Source organism: Epinephelus lanceolatus, chromosome 8, assembly GCF_041903045.1.
Source record: "Epinephelus lanceolatus isolate andai-2023 chromosome 8, ASM4190304v1, whole genome shotgun sequence".
Lineage (NCBI taxonomy): Eukaryota > Metazoa > Chordata > Actinopteri > Perciformes > Serranidae > Epinephelus > Epinephelus lanceolatus.
This window is the reverse complement of record NC_135741.1, coordinates 28,530,353-28,547,273: the sequence shown is the minus strand read 5'-3', so window position 1 is coordinate 28,547,273 and position 16,921 is coordinate 28,530,353. Positions and strand designations below refer to the sequence as shown.

Here is a 16,921-nt window from a genome sequence, read left to right as displayed (position 1 = left end):
TATATTCATATGGGGTCGAGTCTGGTCGAGTCTGAATAGGTGTACATATACTTTTTTTGCATCATAATTAATATGCTGAAGTATTTCAAATAAGCTCTCCACTGACTGAAAATATGCAGACTTGAGTGACAGTAAAAATGAGGAAGGAAATGAAATGTGACAAAGGTTATGAGAAATTTCGGAACGCTGCAAGTTCATGATTCTGTACTGAGCCTCCGGAATCACCGCCATGCCCCGGGCTCCAACTACGGAAAACTAGTGGAGGCGCACTTCATTTAAATTGCCGGACACTTAAACAGCCTGAAAAGTGGACACATCACTTGCACTTGATAAGATAAATCAACCCTTCCTCATGCATTATTCAGGTATCTAAAATGTATTCAGCAGCAGTTCATTTTCTGCTGTCCTCACAAAGAGCTAAAGGAGGGTTAACCGAGTGTGAGGATGTGACGAACTATTCAGAGATCGATGAGGGGCTAAATTGACGCCTGCAAAGTGGGAAAAAATAAAAAATAAAAATGAGGACAATATTTTTTTTTCCTTGTCTGACTCCTTTCAGGGTTCAAGACAGCTTGCCTGCCTTCCCAAACTGCTTACAGTAAGAGGATTGGTTGGTAACAATGCAATCTTTAATTTATGATAAACTCCCAGTGAAACGGGTTGTCGGCTCCCTGGTGGAGGCACTTAAAAAGAAGACAACAGAGAGGTGAAGAGAGGAGTGAGGAAGGCTTGTGGAAGAAGGGGAGCGAAAGGGAAGAATAGGTGGAGAGATAATTGAGCGGTGACGGACAGACAGACACGCAGACAGAGCAGCGTACAGGAAATGAAAGAGAGTGATTATGCTGAGGGCACCGGAGACGCAGCCACTAAACTAAGTGTACACTGCCTGTCTACACATTTATACAATGCATTTATGCAGCTGACGTTTAGCCTTGCTGCCAACTTCAAATCTTTTCATTTGCACAGCCGCTGTCATCAGGAGACTTTAAAGACTTTGACTGTGTAGCCTAGGTGCAACAAAACCCCAGTGAAAACAGTACGACATATTTAGCCCACTTTTTTTTTTTTCAGACGGTAACACTGCTATAAATCTTAGCACTTAAAACCTCCCTGTTTCTCTTTAGCCCATGTGACAGCCCACAGTGTGTCTGCCAGCGGTGCAAGTGAGGCGTAAGAAAAGGGGTCGAAGGGCCCATCCATGTAAGACGAGATGACAAGGCTCTGAATTAATTAATGTTTGTAATAAAAAAAAAAAAAAACGGTGAAGAAAATATGTCTAACGGCAGCCCCGGGGCCTTCTGTGGTAATTAACTGGAACACAAGCCTAGAATACTCTCCCTCCTCCCTCCTCTCCATCTTACTCCTCTTACTTTTTTCCCTTTCCCCCTTGCAGCTTGATTTTCCCTCTCTGCTCCCTCTACCTTGATGTCTTTTTCTCTTTTTTTCGGCATCCGTTCTTTCACATTTCTTTTTATTGTTCCCCCCCCTTTTTTTAACCCCACCCCCCCTCCCCTCTCTCTCTTTTTTACCTCAATTCTTCCTCCAATGAGCAACTGTGATTGTGCACTTTGCCGCTCCACGCCTGCCTGGGTTCCCTGGAGAGGAGGAGGCTAAAGCAGCGATACAGGCAGAGAGGTAGAGACAGAGAAAAGAGTGGCAGACAAACAGACGCACAGAAAGATAATGATCAAGATACACAAACAGTGACGGAGACGGAGGATGGGGGGGAGAGGCTGACCAGCTGTGCTACAACATGATGAAAGACTCTGCAGGTCTTCTTTAATGCAACAACTAACATAGTCAGGTGTACATTCAGAAAAACCCCAGTGGGTCAAGCAGCTGGATACAAAGATCTACAGCATGCTACAATAAACAAAATATACCTGCATACTCAAATTAAAGCTCCACTTTATGGCAGTTGTTCAGTTGGCTGCTTAACCTTGGTTGAGCGGAGGACTGTCATGCTACCTGAAGCCTCGCATATGTTATCAATACTTATCATAGGAGCAGCGACAACACTCATATTTTGTTTGCAGCCAGGATGCTCAGAGCAGACAATCTACTGTCTACTGTTAGCTAGCTGTCTCTGTACCCTAGACGACATTGGGAAGTACAAATTCAACCTATGGTGGCTATTTAACCAAGACTTTGGGGTATGGCTGAAACTGGTGCAAAGCAGTTCATACGAGGCTCTGTGTATTTTACGCAAAAAAAATTTCAAGCTCAGCATGATGGAAATGAAGTCAGAGTGAGAAACACAAAATCACCACGAAAACCAAAAACCACAGATCTGTTCTACTCTCGTTTCTACCATGTATCGTAATCTTACAATATATATTTGGGCAAAATTGTCCCTAACTGTAAAATTGATCTTAAATTTCGTTCTGAGTGGCATTAAAAAAATTGTAAAAAGTCTTAAATATAACTGGTCTTAAGCTGGAGGAACCTCGACAGATGGATGACATATTACATGCTTCTTGAGATCTGTTATGGGTTTAATGTAGTTCGGGCTTGTTGTTGACCATGCTAGTAGCGGGGCTCCAGGAATCAGTCGCTCCACCACTTTGATCAAGACTGTTATATCTCAAAAACTATTTGGATGGCATGCCAGAAAGTTTGGTACACACATAAACATTTTACCTGCTAAACATCAGCATGTTGGCATTTAGCTAATGAAAGTATAATCTGGTGACGAACATGCCTGTGACATACACAACCAGTTCGCCTGTGGTATGCATTTGGTTACAGCTGAAGTAACCTTACTCCTCCAGACATGAAGAAAAAACTTAAATTTCAAGCGTTCATCAGGTCTTGCAGATGCTGGTGGAGCTGAGGTTGATTTGGGTTACCATGGTTACGCATCTCCAACCGACAAGGAGGCTCTCAGGAAGTAATGTGATAATTACAGCTCAGTGTTTCCGAACAGATGCATACTACTGTTTATGTACACAAAAGTATGCTGAATGATGGTAAACATTTTGGGTTTGTAGAGCAAAGTAGGCGATTTCAGAAGCAGCGTTGGTGTGCTGCTAGATGCAGTTGTATTCTGAGTGATCAGTTTCAGCTGAGCCGATGGTCAAAAGAGATTTTCATCTGTTAACTGTTTCTGAAATGATGTAATTAATGTGATAGTTTGGTTTGGAGGTGGTGCTGAAATTTCAGTCTTTAAACCAACAGTAGCGATGAGTGTGCTAATCAGCTGTAGCACACTGCTGCATCATACAGAGATAGTCAGAGTGGAAACAACAAAGGTGTAGGCAGACGGAGGTGATACAAGACCTGCAATACATCATGGAGCTCACTGCTTTTGTATTCAGATCCTCAGGTTGCTGATTGAACACCAGCCGCATTCTGCTTGGTTGACGCAGGGTTACATATATTTATAGCCTCGGCCGCTGTCAATCAATTTCCCAAAACCAATTTTCATTCCTACTTCTGTGTTCTCACATCTATCCTCCAGCTTGTTCCTGCTGTTTCTGTGGCAACTCAACAACTGAAAAATCCAGGAGCCGTGTGGTTAACATGTATGCACCTTATACGATCATGACATTGTTTCTTTGAGGCTCTGATTCTCTTACGGCACATGGCACATTGAAAATGGCACATGTGCTGGAGACAGGGCATTTCTATCAGACACAGGCACGTTTTCTGGCTTTCTCCAGCAGGAGAGGCCCAGTAATAGGTGGGTCAATATCAATCAAATGGCACAAAGCAAATCTGGTGTCAAGGATAACCCTGTCTGTTCCAACCAGCCAAGCAAAAAGGTGCATGATGTAATTGAGGTCTTGAGAGTAATAATTACATGATCCTATTCAAAGTCCAACCAAATCTGTTCCTGGTATGATTAAACAAGCACAACATGCAGCGAGAGAGATTTATTTGGACCACAGTCAGGCAGGTAACTTAGGCTATGTTCACATTACCCAGATCTGATCTTTCTGCAAAGAATTCTCACATTCATGTTTGAAGTGACTCATATCTGACATCAATGTGTATGGCTCTCTGCTCTGAAACGTCAAACATGCAACCATTATCGTCACACATGCACGTTGGAACAACAACAGAAAATGTCACATTTCCGAAACATGCATCCTGGGGGGGAAATGAATGACATAGCAGTGCAAGGATCATCTTCCCAACGATCACCACTTTATTTTGCATTATAAGTAGCCATGTGCCTCTGTTTGGGAGAGCGTGTCGGAGAAATGTCCCTTTGAAGAGGTGGAAGTTTTTTCCCCAGAAAACAGATGAGCTTTCGGTCCACTGGTTCTATTAGCAGCTACAGCTGGTAGTTCCGTGGTGAGAGCTGTGTGGGTGCGGCCGATAGAGGAATCAGGAGGAGAGTTTCACAGAAGAACAATTCCCTCCAAAACTTAGGATGTCTCGGGCTTCTGTCCAGTATCTCTTCATGACAACGCTGTCATGGCATGTAGGCAAGCTGTCCCTATCAGAAAGTGTCTTGGCAGTTGGAGCTATTGGCTGGCAACTGGGGCAGTGGTGTGGCTACAACAGCTTTCTGCAGTTCAAATGGACCGCTCCAACACTGTATGGTTGAGTAATCTGCTCCTGCGCAAGGAGGTTAAATGTGAAAAACCTCTTAAGTATGTGAACAAAGCCCGCATGAATTCTGATGTGACTGCTCTCGTAGCATTCGGATGGCCAGTGATTGAATATGTATCAGATTTAGGACCACATATAAAAGTGTCCCAGAGCTGATTTGAAAAAATCTGTTTTTTTTTTGTTCAAATCTGGGTAACATGAGAGCAAAAAAAATCCATACTTGCTTGTAATGTGAGGGTAGCCTTGGGCTCACTGTCTTAGCCTTAGGCTCAGATCTGGGCCACTTTCATATGTGGTCCTTAATCCAATACATATCCGATCAATGGCCATGTGACCTCTGTTAGAAAAGTCATCTTGGAATTCATGTGTGTTTTTCTCATACATTCATATTTTTTTTCCACATCATACTTGCGCAGATCACTCAATATACAGCACTGAAGCGGTCCACTGAAACTACAGAAGGCTGCCATAGCCGTACCACTGCTGCGGTAGGCTGCCCCAGTCGCCGGTCAATAGAGCCTGACTGCCAGACACTCTCCGACAGAGACAGCTTGCCTACATGCCATGACTACATTGTCGTGAGAGGCCAAGATATGTTGGAATGTAGCCCTGAACATCCTAAGGTTTGGAAGAACTGTTCATCAGTGATACCCTCGACATCACGGCCCACCTCTTCTGACTCCTCTCCCACACCCTCTCTCTTTCAACACAAGTACCAGCAATAGCCGCTGATAGAATAAGTGGACCGGAAGCTCATTTGTTCAACAGCCTGTTATTCTACAAACAAATGCCCATTGCTTTAAAGGCCATTTCTCCAAAAATACTCTACTCACTCCCAAACAGAAGCACATGGCTACTTAATATGCAGAATAACGTCATCAGACCCTCCTACTGCGGCCATCACTCAGAAGATAATGCTTGCTCCGCTATGTCATTCATGTTTCCCCAAACACCTGTTTTGCAAAGGTAGCGTTCATTATTATTGTTTCAATGCACATGTGTGTGATGTTATTTGTTGCATGTGAAGTGTTTCAGGGCAGAGATTTGTTTACACTGATGTCAGATGTAGGTCACCTAAATAATCAGAACTGATAATCTCAGACCTTTTTCCAACTGTGATGCAGGTGCAGCATGAGCCTATGGTCAAGAAATTGCTAAAAACGTGTCATCCTGCCCCACAGAGCTGATAGGTTTTTGTTTTAAAGGCACTTTGTTTGCCTGCTGGTCTATCCTGGCATCATTTTAGCAAAAAACTAGAATTACTGCCTTGCGGTTTTACGCCTCCACTAACCAGTCAAGTTGCAGTTACAATTTATATCCATGTCTGTGGATGTTTCACACACATCTTCCCCACAGCGGCACAGAAGATCTATACAATCAGGACAGATTTTGTGTGAAATTATGTTACAATGAGTGTGTGGATTCTTGAGCTACGGCCAAAAACACTTTTATGATGTCACAGTGACCTTTGACCATCAAAATCTTATCAGTTCATCACTGAGTCCAAGTAGGCGTTTGTGCCAAATTGAAGATATCTCAAAATATCGTGTTCACGAGAATCAGATGTACGTACACAAGAACGGACAGACTGACAGTCAACTCTAAAACATGACACCTCCGGTCACAGCTATCACTGTCATGGAGGCATAAAAGGGAAAAGACTGAAAGTCTGTTCCCACACAAACATTTCTGTTGCATCTCAGATGACCAGAGCAGCTTTTTCCCTCAGTCTCTTTTCTCTCTGCTCATGCTGCCTCCTCACACTAACATCATTTGCCACTTTGATGACAGTGAGCTTGAACTCGTACAAAGAAATAATTTAAGAAACTGGTTACTAACAAAGGAAGGTGAGATTATTGTTTTGTGGCAGCACAAACCTCACATAAGAAGAGTTTAAAGTCTTTACTTACTTTGAAGACATCTGTGGCAATGAATACCAACTGAGTGGTAAAATGCCACATCATAAGGTTTTTAAAACAAGCTCAAGGAGAATTTTATAAGACCTGGTTAAAGTACCCACCCTCTCTCCAGAGCGCGGTCTCTTCTTTGGCCTGCTGGGTACTGTGTCTTCTTTAGGATTGGTGTCTATGGCCCAGTAGGAACCCTGGAGATTGACGCAAATAAAACAAAGAGTTAAGTCTTGTGTGTTTGATGAAAGATGCACTGTTTGTGCATCTCTCCGCTGCTTTTGATGCTCTGTTAGTTGAGTTACACTTTCATATTCTTTCTTATCTTGCCTTAATTAGGAGTCAGTGGTGGAAAAGTCATCAAATAATCACTTTCAATAAAAATAGCAACACCACATGGGGGGAAATTATATAATATTCCATTATAAGTAAAAGTACCAAAATCGAGTTTTACTAGTGTTTTTACCTTTACCTTGAGTATCAAGCATAAAGATACTCATCATAAGTTAATTATGATAAACCAAAGTCACACGATAACACAAACAAACTAAGCGATAGAGGCAGCAGGAGACCAGCAACTCCCATATTGTGCAAGGTAAACCACTGTTCACTTTCAGCTCACTTCCCTGTCAGAAAGAGCTGTCTATTATATTCTAAATATAGCGTACACAAAATGATATTGATTTTTTCATGTGGCTAAAATACATTTTGCTGCCACCCCGCCCACAGCAGTACACTGCTTAGCTTTGTGTCAATGCTACTGCCTGCTTCTCCAAACTATGGGTGTACTGACTGTCTTCCACTGTAGATAATACACTGACTATGGAGGTACTTCATAGAACCCAATTTAAAAAATCGAAACTATTCCTTCCTGTAAAGTTGCGGCACCCCCGTATCCAATCCAGTGAAGCCCACAGTAATGCTGCAGGCTTCACACATGCTGGAACTGTCAACAAAACCCATTTCTGACTGAAGGTTCACCCGTAGCCAACATTAGCAAACCACCTGAGAACACATTTCTTTTCTTTTGGTCGAGGCTAACTGCCTCCCCACACGTCAGTCGTCATGGACTGAACGTACAGAGGTGAAACTGATATCAACCTTGTATCTAACTCATCGTAAGACAGCAAGCTGACCCCCAAATGTCAAAGTAATAGAGCAAGTAACTGTAATGCAGTGGTTTTCAAACTTGTTCTGTAATGTTCCCTTCAGAAGCCGAAGAAAAGTTGATGCCACCCCTCCCCACAATTTTTAGCAGTCATTATCAGTCATTAACAACAACTGGGTTCCCTCGAATCGCAGCTACGCCTGGATCGTGTCTCGTGGTTGAGCTGCTGCCATGGTCCTGCCTGATGCCTATTACTCTTATTTTTATTAGTCATATTTCTACTATTATTATAATACATGAGTATTATTGTTACATACATATACTATCATATAGCATATAAATTACCAAAATCTTATAATTATTATAACACCATTACTAAAATCAATGTTATTGTAGCTACTGTCATTAAAGTTTGCGTGCATATCTCACTGTCTCCCTCTCTTAATGTATTATTTTGCCATATAGATCACTGTACACTTATTATGTTGATCTGTACACACATCTAATACATGTCTGTCTGTCCTGGATGAGGGATCCCTCCTCGGTTGCTCTCCCTGAAGTTTCTACCTTTTTCCCCATTAAAAGGTTTTTTGGGGGGGAGTTTTATCTTATCTGCAGTGAGGGTTCAAGGACAGAGGGATGTCGTATGCTGTAAAGCCTCTGAGGCAAATTGAGATTTGTGATATCGGGCTTTAGAAATAAAATTGAAATTGAAACTAATAAAAAAGGATCCATGTTGAATTTCGGTAAAAATAGAGGTCAGCATGATAGCATCAGACAACTCTTGTATATTTTCTTTACATAAATCATTTTCCAACTTTATTTTACTTCCTATTTTTCCCCTGGTCATCCAGGACCCACCTGCAGAGGCTCTTTGCCTGCAACCCCCCAATCACCTAATATGAATTCATAATCCCTTACAATACTCTGAAAACTGTAATCACCAGTAAAACCAGTTACAGATCCAGCCTACTTTAAGGAATACAATGCAGGATTGTCGGTCACCAGTGAATGTTAAAGGAAAAGCCAACCCCAGATTCACCCTCATTCGGCGTCTTGCCTAAATATATTTCTGTTTTTTACGTGCTGTGTCTCTTAAATGCCTTTCAGTCTGGTACCTGGTCGCTACCTTTTTAAAAAGCCTGATCCTCACCTCACACAGCTCTGTGGGGGTACATGCCCCATAATCATCCCAAACAAAGGAAATAAGGAAATACAGGTCAAAAGTAATGATTCAAATGGATTACTTCTGTATCAGTCTATACACTGGTTTTTAGGAAAATCCTGCATAGTATACCTTTAATAAACTTGTTAACCTGCTCTTGCTATTACCCCAACTTACAACAGTATGAAACAAAACTGGCCACATTTAAACATTAATAAAACATTTAAAGGCTTCTTACTGGCCCCAAAGGACTTGAATTTCATTTGGAAACCCCCCCGACCGTGTCTGACCAGTTCAATTTCATGTCAATATAAACCCACAAATATTTATATGAGGAAACAATGTCAGCCATTAAATTATTAAGTAAGTAATGACTTAGCTGTGCTGTTTCACCATTTCTCTCATCTGCACTCATTTGAGGGTAGATCTGAACACATATTATATTGTTCATTAAAACATGTATCTATTATTCGTCATTTATTGTGTTGGCTAGAACCGATCCCATTCTTTACAACTTTCCCATTTGTTTCTGATGTATTTCCTCCTATTGTGGATGCAATTATGTTTCTTACTCCATCTTAGTAAAACTCTCTCAGTCCCTCTAATGGAGGAAACAAGTGTCACTGAACAGAAGAGAGAATAAAAGTGCAGTAGATGGCTCTCTCTTGCATCCCATAACAGCAATGTATCTGTTATTATTCCAGGTCTGTATCCAATCAGTTTTCTCTGGGTTTAGATTTCCTACAGTTTGGTGCATGCTCCTGCTTCGTTTCCCCAGAAAATCCACAACAATCCTTTTGATACACGATGTTAAATCACAGCGGACTCCAAAATAAAGACAATCAATGAGAGAGGAGGAAATCAGTTGCTTTTAGGTCCTTGATTTCCTCCTGGTCTGTTTTTTCCCCCTTTTCATTTTTCCTCTTCTCTCCCAGGGAGGTCCAAAGCTGCAGACAGAATTCAGGAGGTTCATCTAGGCCACACACACACACACACACACACACACACACACACACACACACACACACACACACACACACACACGGCTTGTCTCTGAACATCTCACCCCACCCGCACTCCCCCATCCTTGCCTCTTCTCCTCCCCCTGTCTCTCAGTCCCACATCAGTGAACAGTACACAGCCAATTAACGTTAGCACATGCATGATTTAGCTTCTCCCCTCTCTCTATGGCTTCAAACAGAGCTTGTACATTCAACTTCTCTCTACACCGAAGACCCCCGCCCTCTCCCCATGCCGAGGTATCGACCACTTCGATCCACGGTGTGAATTAAGGTGCTGGTCAGGTCCAAGTCAGGCTAATCAGGGGGGAGCCGCTCTCTTTGTGTCTTTGCAGACTATAGGCCTCCACTCAAGCCCAAGGATTTTGTTTGAATTATTTAAACCTTCTTCCCCCTAATTCATTTTTCAATGGCACCAAAATCCCCGCAGCCTGGAGAAACTCCCCCCCCCCAAACCAAAAAGAGTTTTGAGCGCTCAATGAAAAGTTCTGGCTTGTTAGTTTTTGTAAAAGTGGTGGATTACTTCTCACATTAACCCTGTGATGAGCTGAAATGCAGACATTTGAGCTTTTTATTAAAAACTCATGTAAGGCCAAGCTTCAGTGATCAACTGTAATTATATACTTTCCCCGTCTGAGCAATTCCTTCGATTCAGCACAAACAAGGAGTTGACAAATTGTTGTTATCACACCGGCACTGCTGAAGTGCAACTGCGCTTCCTAACCACAGTCGTAGCAATGGTGAACATATCAAAGCTTCCTCTGATTGTGTGTGTGTGTGTGTGTGTGTGTGTGTGTGTGTGTGTGTGTGTGTGTGTGTGTGTGCTAGAGAGAGAGAGAGAGAGAGAGCGAAACGGGGCTTAATAAAGCATAACAGATGCGTGAACAGCCTTGCATCTGAAGGAGTGTACCTACATATACTTATTATTCATTACTCTCTGTACCACATTATTACTTGGCAGAATCAATATTGGAAGAGCCGCCGAAAACAGAGAAAGCAGCATTAGGCATTCACACGGTTATGGAGCTACAAATTGCTTTTAAGTTCAGACACACGGCATGCGTGTGACAAAGAATCAGAACAGGTGAGTGCTGACTTTGAGTCTATGGGTGCACTTATGCACAAGGGTGCGCACACATGAGGCACAAGGGTGACTAAACACGTGAAAAGGAAACCGCGTTTTGTAAGCCCGCCGAAATAGGCTTGCATTTTCATTCTGTGTCGCACCATATTTCAAGCTGAGCTTTTCAGTCGCATTACATTGTTGAGGAAATACTTACTTTTCCAGGGTCGTCTTTGGAGCGAGGCACTTTGAGAAAACACTTGTTCAAGGACAGGTTGTGTCGTATAGAATTCTGCAGGGAGAGACAAAGAGAGAAAGAGGGGGAATGAAGGGAGAGAAAAGGCAGGAGAGAACAAACAGGACAAAAATACTTAAAACTTTATCCATGATTTTAATAAGTAAATCACATTTACAGTCACTTTATTACACCATTAACTGATTCTGGTCCCAGGCTCCAGTGTTCATCGCAACAGCACTTCTTTGCCTTTTTCCAGAGAGAGACAGACCGGATATTCTGTCCTCTATACCAGTGGGTCATTACCAAATGTCAGCACCCCCAGACAGGTCACAAGAAAACAGGATAAGAGAATCAAAAAATGTATTTTCTACACACAATTAGCAGTAGCAGCAGTAGTGTACAGTCTTCCTTTGGGGCAAATCAACATCATCCCAGCAACTCAGACACATTATCTTGCTACTCTCCATAGCCTCCGCTGCATCTGCTGAAGCTGACGCTGGCTACAGTCTGGCTCTGGACCTCTGTTTTGGCCATTAGTGACAGTACAGCAGACAGTCTTCCACTTTCCACTGTTTACCATGTCGAGTGAATTGCGAGCTGTTGTGCTGCAGATGTAGACAAAGGTATTGATCCAAACTAAAGCGCAACTATTCCGTCAGACACACCTGAAACTGACGGCTGAAAAAAGGTGGTTGAAGCTCATTCAATGTAGACAGAGGGACAAGACAGAGGGAGGGTTGGGCAACGATCTGTCAGAGCTGTGAGGAGGAGGTGTGAGTGGTCCCAGTCTGGGGTAGAGTTTAATCCTGGGACACAGGATCCCGGGAATACACGTCCAAACTATTTCCCACTTCAAGGGAAATATATTAACAGGAAAATGGGAAAAATAGGTATCACACCACTTTATGCATTATAGTAGCACAACTGTCAGGACTGAGACAAGGAAAGAGACAAGGACTGAGCTCTGCTGCGCTCTCTAAGCTGTGTGTGTGTTCGACAGAGAGAGTGACAGAGAGGGGAGAAGAGAAGATGGAAGGTGGACTATTGCACACAATGTTTCTTTAAGTTATTAACAACTTTTGGAACAATGCTTTGCCACTTTTTGACCCACCTGAATCCGTGATATTTTCTAGGATCCCCTTCAGGTTGTGGATCGACCTGTACATCACTAGTTGATTGGCATAAATTGCATTCTTTTGTCTTCATAATTGTTAACACCAATTAATAGACTAAAGCGGTTAGCTTTAGGTGTATGCACATTTCTCCTTGTTCCATGTTGTGTTGCTTCAAATACGACCAATGCGTTTTTGACTGTAGCTGAAGTTACTTTAAAAACAAGTAAATTTCCTGGGATAGTGTGCTTCTGCTCCAGGTACAGAAGATGTTATTAATCCCTACTCGCGGTTAGTCTATGGTTAAATGCAATGTTTAATATGTGAGCAGGGGGCGTGTTCAAGCAAAACAGGGTGTTAAATTAGGCTTATGAACACTCTACAGGGCTGTCAACTCACACAATAAAGGAACTTATTAATAGGCAGGGGTTCCACTAAAACATTCAGTGCCGGTACACAGTATGAGGAAGAGGCAACAGCAGGTGTCTGCTGCTAGTAAGGTAGACAACAAGCTACAGCCTAATTTTCATCAAAACAAGCCACCCTCCGAGTTGGACAAATAATATCTAAATTTTACTCCTGTGGAAAAGCTTGCCCAGAGCTTCCGTGGAGCTGCAGAGATGGTTTGCAGGACTCGCAGAGATGTGCTGTGCACTTTATGAAAAATGTGGCACTACAGACATCGCAGAAGTTTAATTGGTTATCACAACTGGAAGGTGGGATTTTTGGACAGTTCTGGTCCCAATATGCATGCGTGAGATTACATGCTATGCGCAATAGAACACAATACTACATGCTCGGTGCGCATGAAAGGTACCTACACCAGCCAGCCCATAACACATAGGTGCACGCTGAAAAGAGATGCTACAAAAATATTCAATACATCCACTCCTATTCATACATCAGTGGTTTTCTGTTGGTTATACTACAATACTTACTTTGAAAGGAAAGGCTTTGCATAATTTTGGTAAATCTTATTGAAAAATATTCAATTTTAAATAATATATTTCCCTTTAATAAAGTGTAATGTTCCAAAATACTAAATACCTTCACTCTTAAAAAAAAATGTTTTACAGGGTTTACATACAGGGTTTTAAAAGCTGAATGTGTATGTCCAGAGATGCATGACGCAACAATAAGAAGCTGTGAAGTTTGGGCTGGTACTACTAGCAAGAACTTCAAACTACTTTACCCCCTGTTTACAGGCTGTTTAGTATTGTGACGCGAAATGGGGACACTGACAGCACACAAAACAGACAAGGCAGATAAACACAGCACAACAGCAGCACCATAAAACACTGAGGTCAAGTGAGCCATCCTCTGCGAAAACCCTGTCAACCCAGCTGCTGCTTAGATTTTCATGCCCTTTCATTTGTGTGTTTTTGTACTGGTACTTAAAGGGGCCAAAAAGGACAAACAAAGACTCACATTAAAGCAATAATTTCTCACAATTTATACACTACCAAGAAGTCCTAACTGGATAAAATAGTTTCCATAATAGGGTGGTGGTCAGAATATTGTAACACAATGAAAATGTCCTAATTTTTACATTCTCATAAATTTAATAAATTAAGTTTTCCTTCAGAGATCTGCTGCAAATGCCAATATAATCTTGTTCAGCATGACACTGACTATGGCCATATAAAATTCCTGTACTACTGTATGTTGTTTTGTTTTGTATGTTTTTAGGATTTGAAAAAAATATATATATATTTTTAGGTTTTTTGCCTTTGTTGGATGGGGCTGCATGGGGGGTGGTGTGCAGCAGGGGGCCATGGGTTGGGAGTGAGCCTGCAGCCGCATGCACATAGCCTTTTTTTTACATGGGGCACCTGCTCAACCAGGTGAGCTAGTGGGCGCCCCTGTTAAAAACTAAAGGGGAAATTGCCTCAAAATACAGAGTGAAAATATCCTCATGATTAAACTCTTTCCCAGGGAAGTTTGAAATTTGAAGTTATATTACTGCACAGGTTTCTTTTCGTTTGTTTTTAATGAAATTAAAGGGGAAATCTCAAAATACATTGTAACACATAGAAAATGTCCTCATGTTTAAACTCACATAAAACCTTTTCTTCAGAGGTTTGCTGAAATGTTTAATGCAGTCCTATTCAGGATGACCCTGACTATGACCTTCTAAAATGAATAGTTGGCAGCCCTACGAGAACATTTTTTAAGCATAAAACAAAATCATAGTTTTGACCATAATGAAGGGAAACTGACATTTCAACAGTTTGTAACACCTCCTGTGTGTGTGTTTGTGTGTGTGTTGTGGAAAGAGGTAAAGGAAGAGGGAGAGAGAGGGAAGGGGGGCTCACAACAGTGCAGTCTAACCTGACATGAACCTGTTCTCCCTCCAGGCTCCCTTTCTCCACTCATCTGCTGCTGCTAATTAATACCACTGGGGAGGAGGAGGAGGGGGGAAGACAGAGGGATGGGAGGTATTTCTCTGCTCTTTCTCCTGAGCTCTCATTGCTCAACACCAGCTTCCTTTCTCCTACAATAACCACCTTCTCTCTCTGTCTCTAGCATACCATAACAGCCCGGTCCACCTCCGCCTTGCCCCCTTCTGCTCCTGGAGAAAAGCTCCAGCAGTTTCGGCTGCTCTACTTAGCGGGTCACTGGCTGTACGCGGCCGTCCATCAAGGAAACGCGTGACAGTCGGGTGATGAAAAAGGCAAGGAGGACTGCCACCGGCTCGGCACACAAAGGCAACCATCTGTTCCGAAAACTTTCCTGTGGGAGGTGGCGTTGGATCATTAACATCGAGTCTGATCGTCACTTCAGCAGCCAGCCCGTCTAACTTTGCTAACCTCTATCTACTGCCTGTTTATTTACACACTATTTTCTTTTTATTACCCAAGCAGTTTTTGCACACCTGTGCACTACTTGCAATGTCTGCACAACCCTGTGTATTTCAGACTTTGCACACTCTGGCACTTTTCACTTTCAGGCGCCTGTGTGTGTTCTCTGTTGGGGCTGGTCTGGGTAGCGAAAAGTTACCAGTGCTGACATTAAAAATCGGCCTTAATTTGTTCATGTCATTAAGTCTGCTAAAAGTTTTCTCTGCTGTGTGGCGTAATAAGCTGTCCCCTTACAGTGTTACTTTCTAGGATCGTTTGGGAAGCATGTTTTCCTCATCAGTGTGTCCCTTATAATTGGTGATCCACACTTTAACCCAAACCAATCAAAATGCCAGGAGACCTAACAACGCATGTTTTCACATTAATTTCCTTATATCCTAAATGATCAGTGTCAACAGTTTGGCATATTTAAAACATATTTAAGCCTTTGCATTAAAACAGTATTCTAGCTGTCAGCGAGCCATTATGGCAGGAAAAGCATATTTTTCAGAACACATTTTAATGACTGTTGTAGCATCTATTTAGCGTCATATTTCTCAGCTCTAATAAACCGTGCGATGTCTTAAACACCACTAATCTGCTTTGGAGGAATCACACATCTTCCCACAGTTTTTGTTTTTGTATTTAACAGATTTCAAGATTGTGTGCAACACAAGAAATCCCCACCCAACCCACAACCAACCATTTCTTCAAAAAAAAAAAAAAAAAAAAAGTTTTAAAAAGAAAGAAAAATATTACACACCTTATTCAAAGAGAGCTTAACCTGATAATCATTTTACAGACAAAAAGCCAATACTAATCCAGAGGCGTAAGCTATTTTTTTTAGGATTGGTGATCCCAGTCATTTATACCCTTCAAGTTATCTGAAAAAATAAATAAAGGTTTCCATGCCTCGTACAACTTGGACTTACTTCCCTGCAGGGTACATTTCATTTTAACCAACTTTAAGTACTCTAATATTTTTCTATTTAAAAAAAAACTATACCAAACAACATTAATGTTTACATTACTAAATGCTGGATATTTACAGGACATTTAAAGAGTGACATGTTTACTGTGCTGTTTGTGGCTTGCAATCTTACTGCTGCTCTATATTGCTAAACTGATTAAAGTCCTGTTGTGCCATGTTTTTATCCAAAGTTTATTTTCATTTCTGTGGTGTAGCTGAGAATTACAACTGTGCAAAATATCAATATATTATGGTAGAAATGTAGATAGATAGATAGATATTAAGACAAGACTGATGTCTACAGCCATGCTAACAGCTCTGTAAGGGCCGTTTCATAGTCAACGCAAATGCATTGGGACGCATTGAGCACCATGATGTGTGCTAGAGTCTCAAAATGTATTGTCCATTTTTTTGATACGCGACGTAGCGACGCATGTAACACCATGCGTTGCCAGCAGGGGTGATAATGCAAGCGACGTACTTGAAATTAACCACCACCGAGGAGGAAAAACTTTGCGAGCTCGTACAGTGCCCTGCACTCTAATAAAATAGCAGTACTACCTAGCTACAGCAGTACCAGCTAGCCGGAATGTACCGGTGATTCTGCTACGCCCTATTGCGCGAGTGATGTATTGCATTTCAAGTGTCGCCCGTGTCGCTTGCGTTCAATGTGTTGACTATGAAAGGCAGTGCGTTGCTTTGGTGCAGCGGGGATTTGAGCTAAATGCTAACATTAGCATGTTAACATTTTGATGTCCAGCAGGTATATTGTTTAACTTTTTATGATATCTGTCCTGAGTTGTTGAGTTGTTTCAGTCTGGACCACAGTGGTGGACCAACCATCAGACCAAATACGTAGATATCATCATATAGCACATATTTGTGTTTTCCTGCTCTCACTGTTGTGAAATAAAGAATGAATGCCTCTGCTTCATGTTC

General features: G+C 41.9%; 1 protein-coding gene across 2 annotated transcripts in view; it reads right to left on the bottom strand.

The window, feature by feature from the left end:
- The window catches only part of LOC117257647 (forkhead box protein J3-like), a 91,508-nt gene that overhangs the window by 38,190 nt on the left and 36,397 nt on the right, over nt 1-16,921 (bottom strand). For both annotated transcript variants that reach the window (XM_033627885.2, XM_033627888.2), the window contains exons 4-5: nt 11,040-11,114; nt 6,581-6,664 (exon numbers count right to left, since the gene is read on the bottom strand). In XM_033627885.2, coding sequence (XP_033483776.2) covers nt 6,581-6,664; nt 11,040-11,114 — 159 coding nt within the window. The remainder of the gene's footprint in view (nt 1-6,580; nt 6,665-11,039; nt 11,115-16,921) is intronic.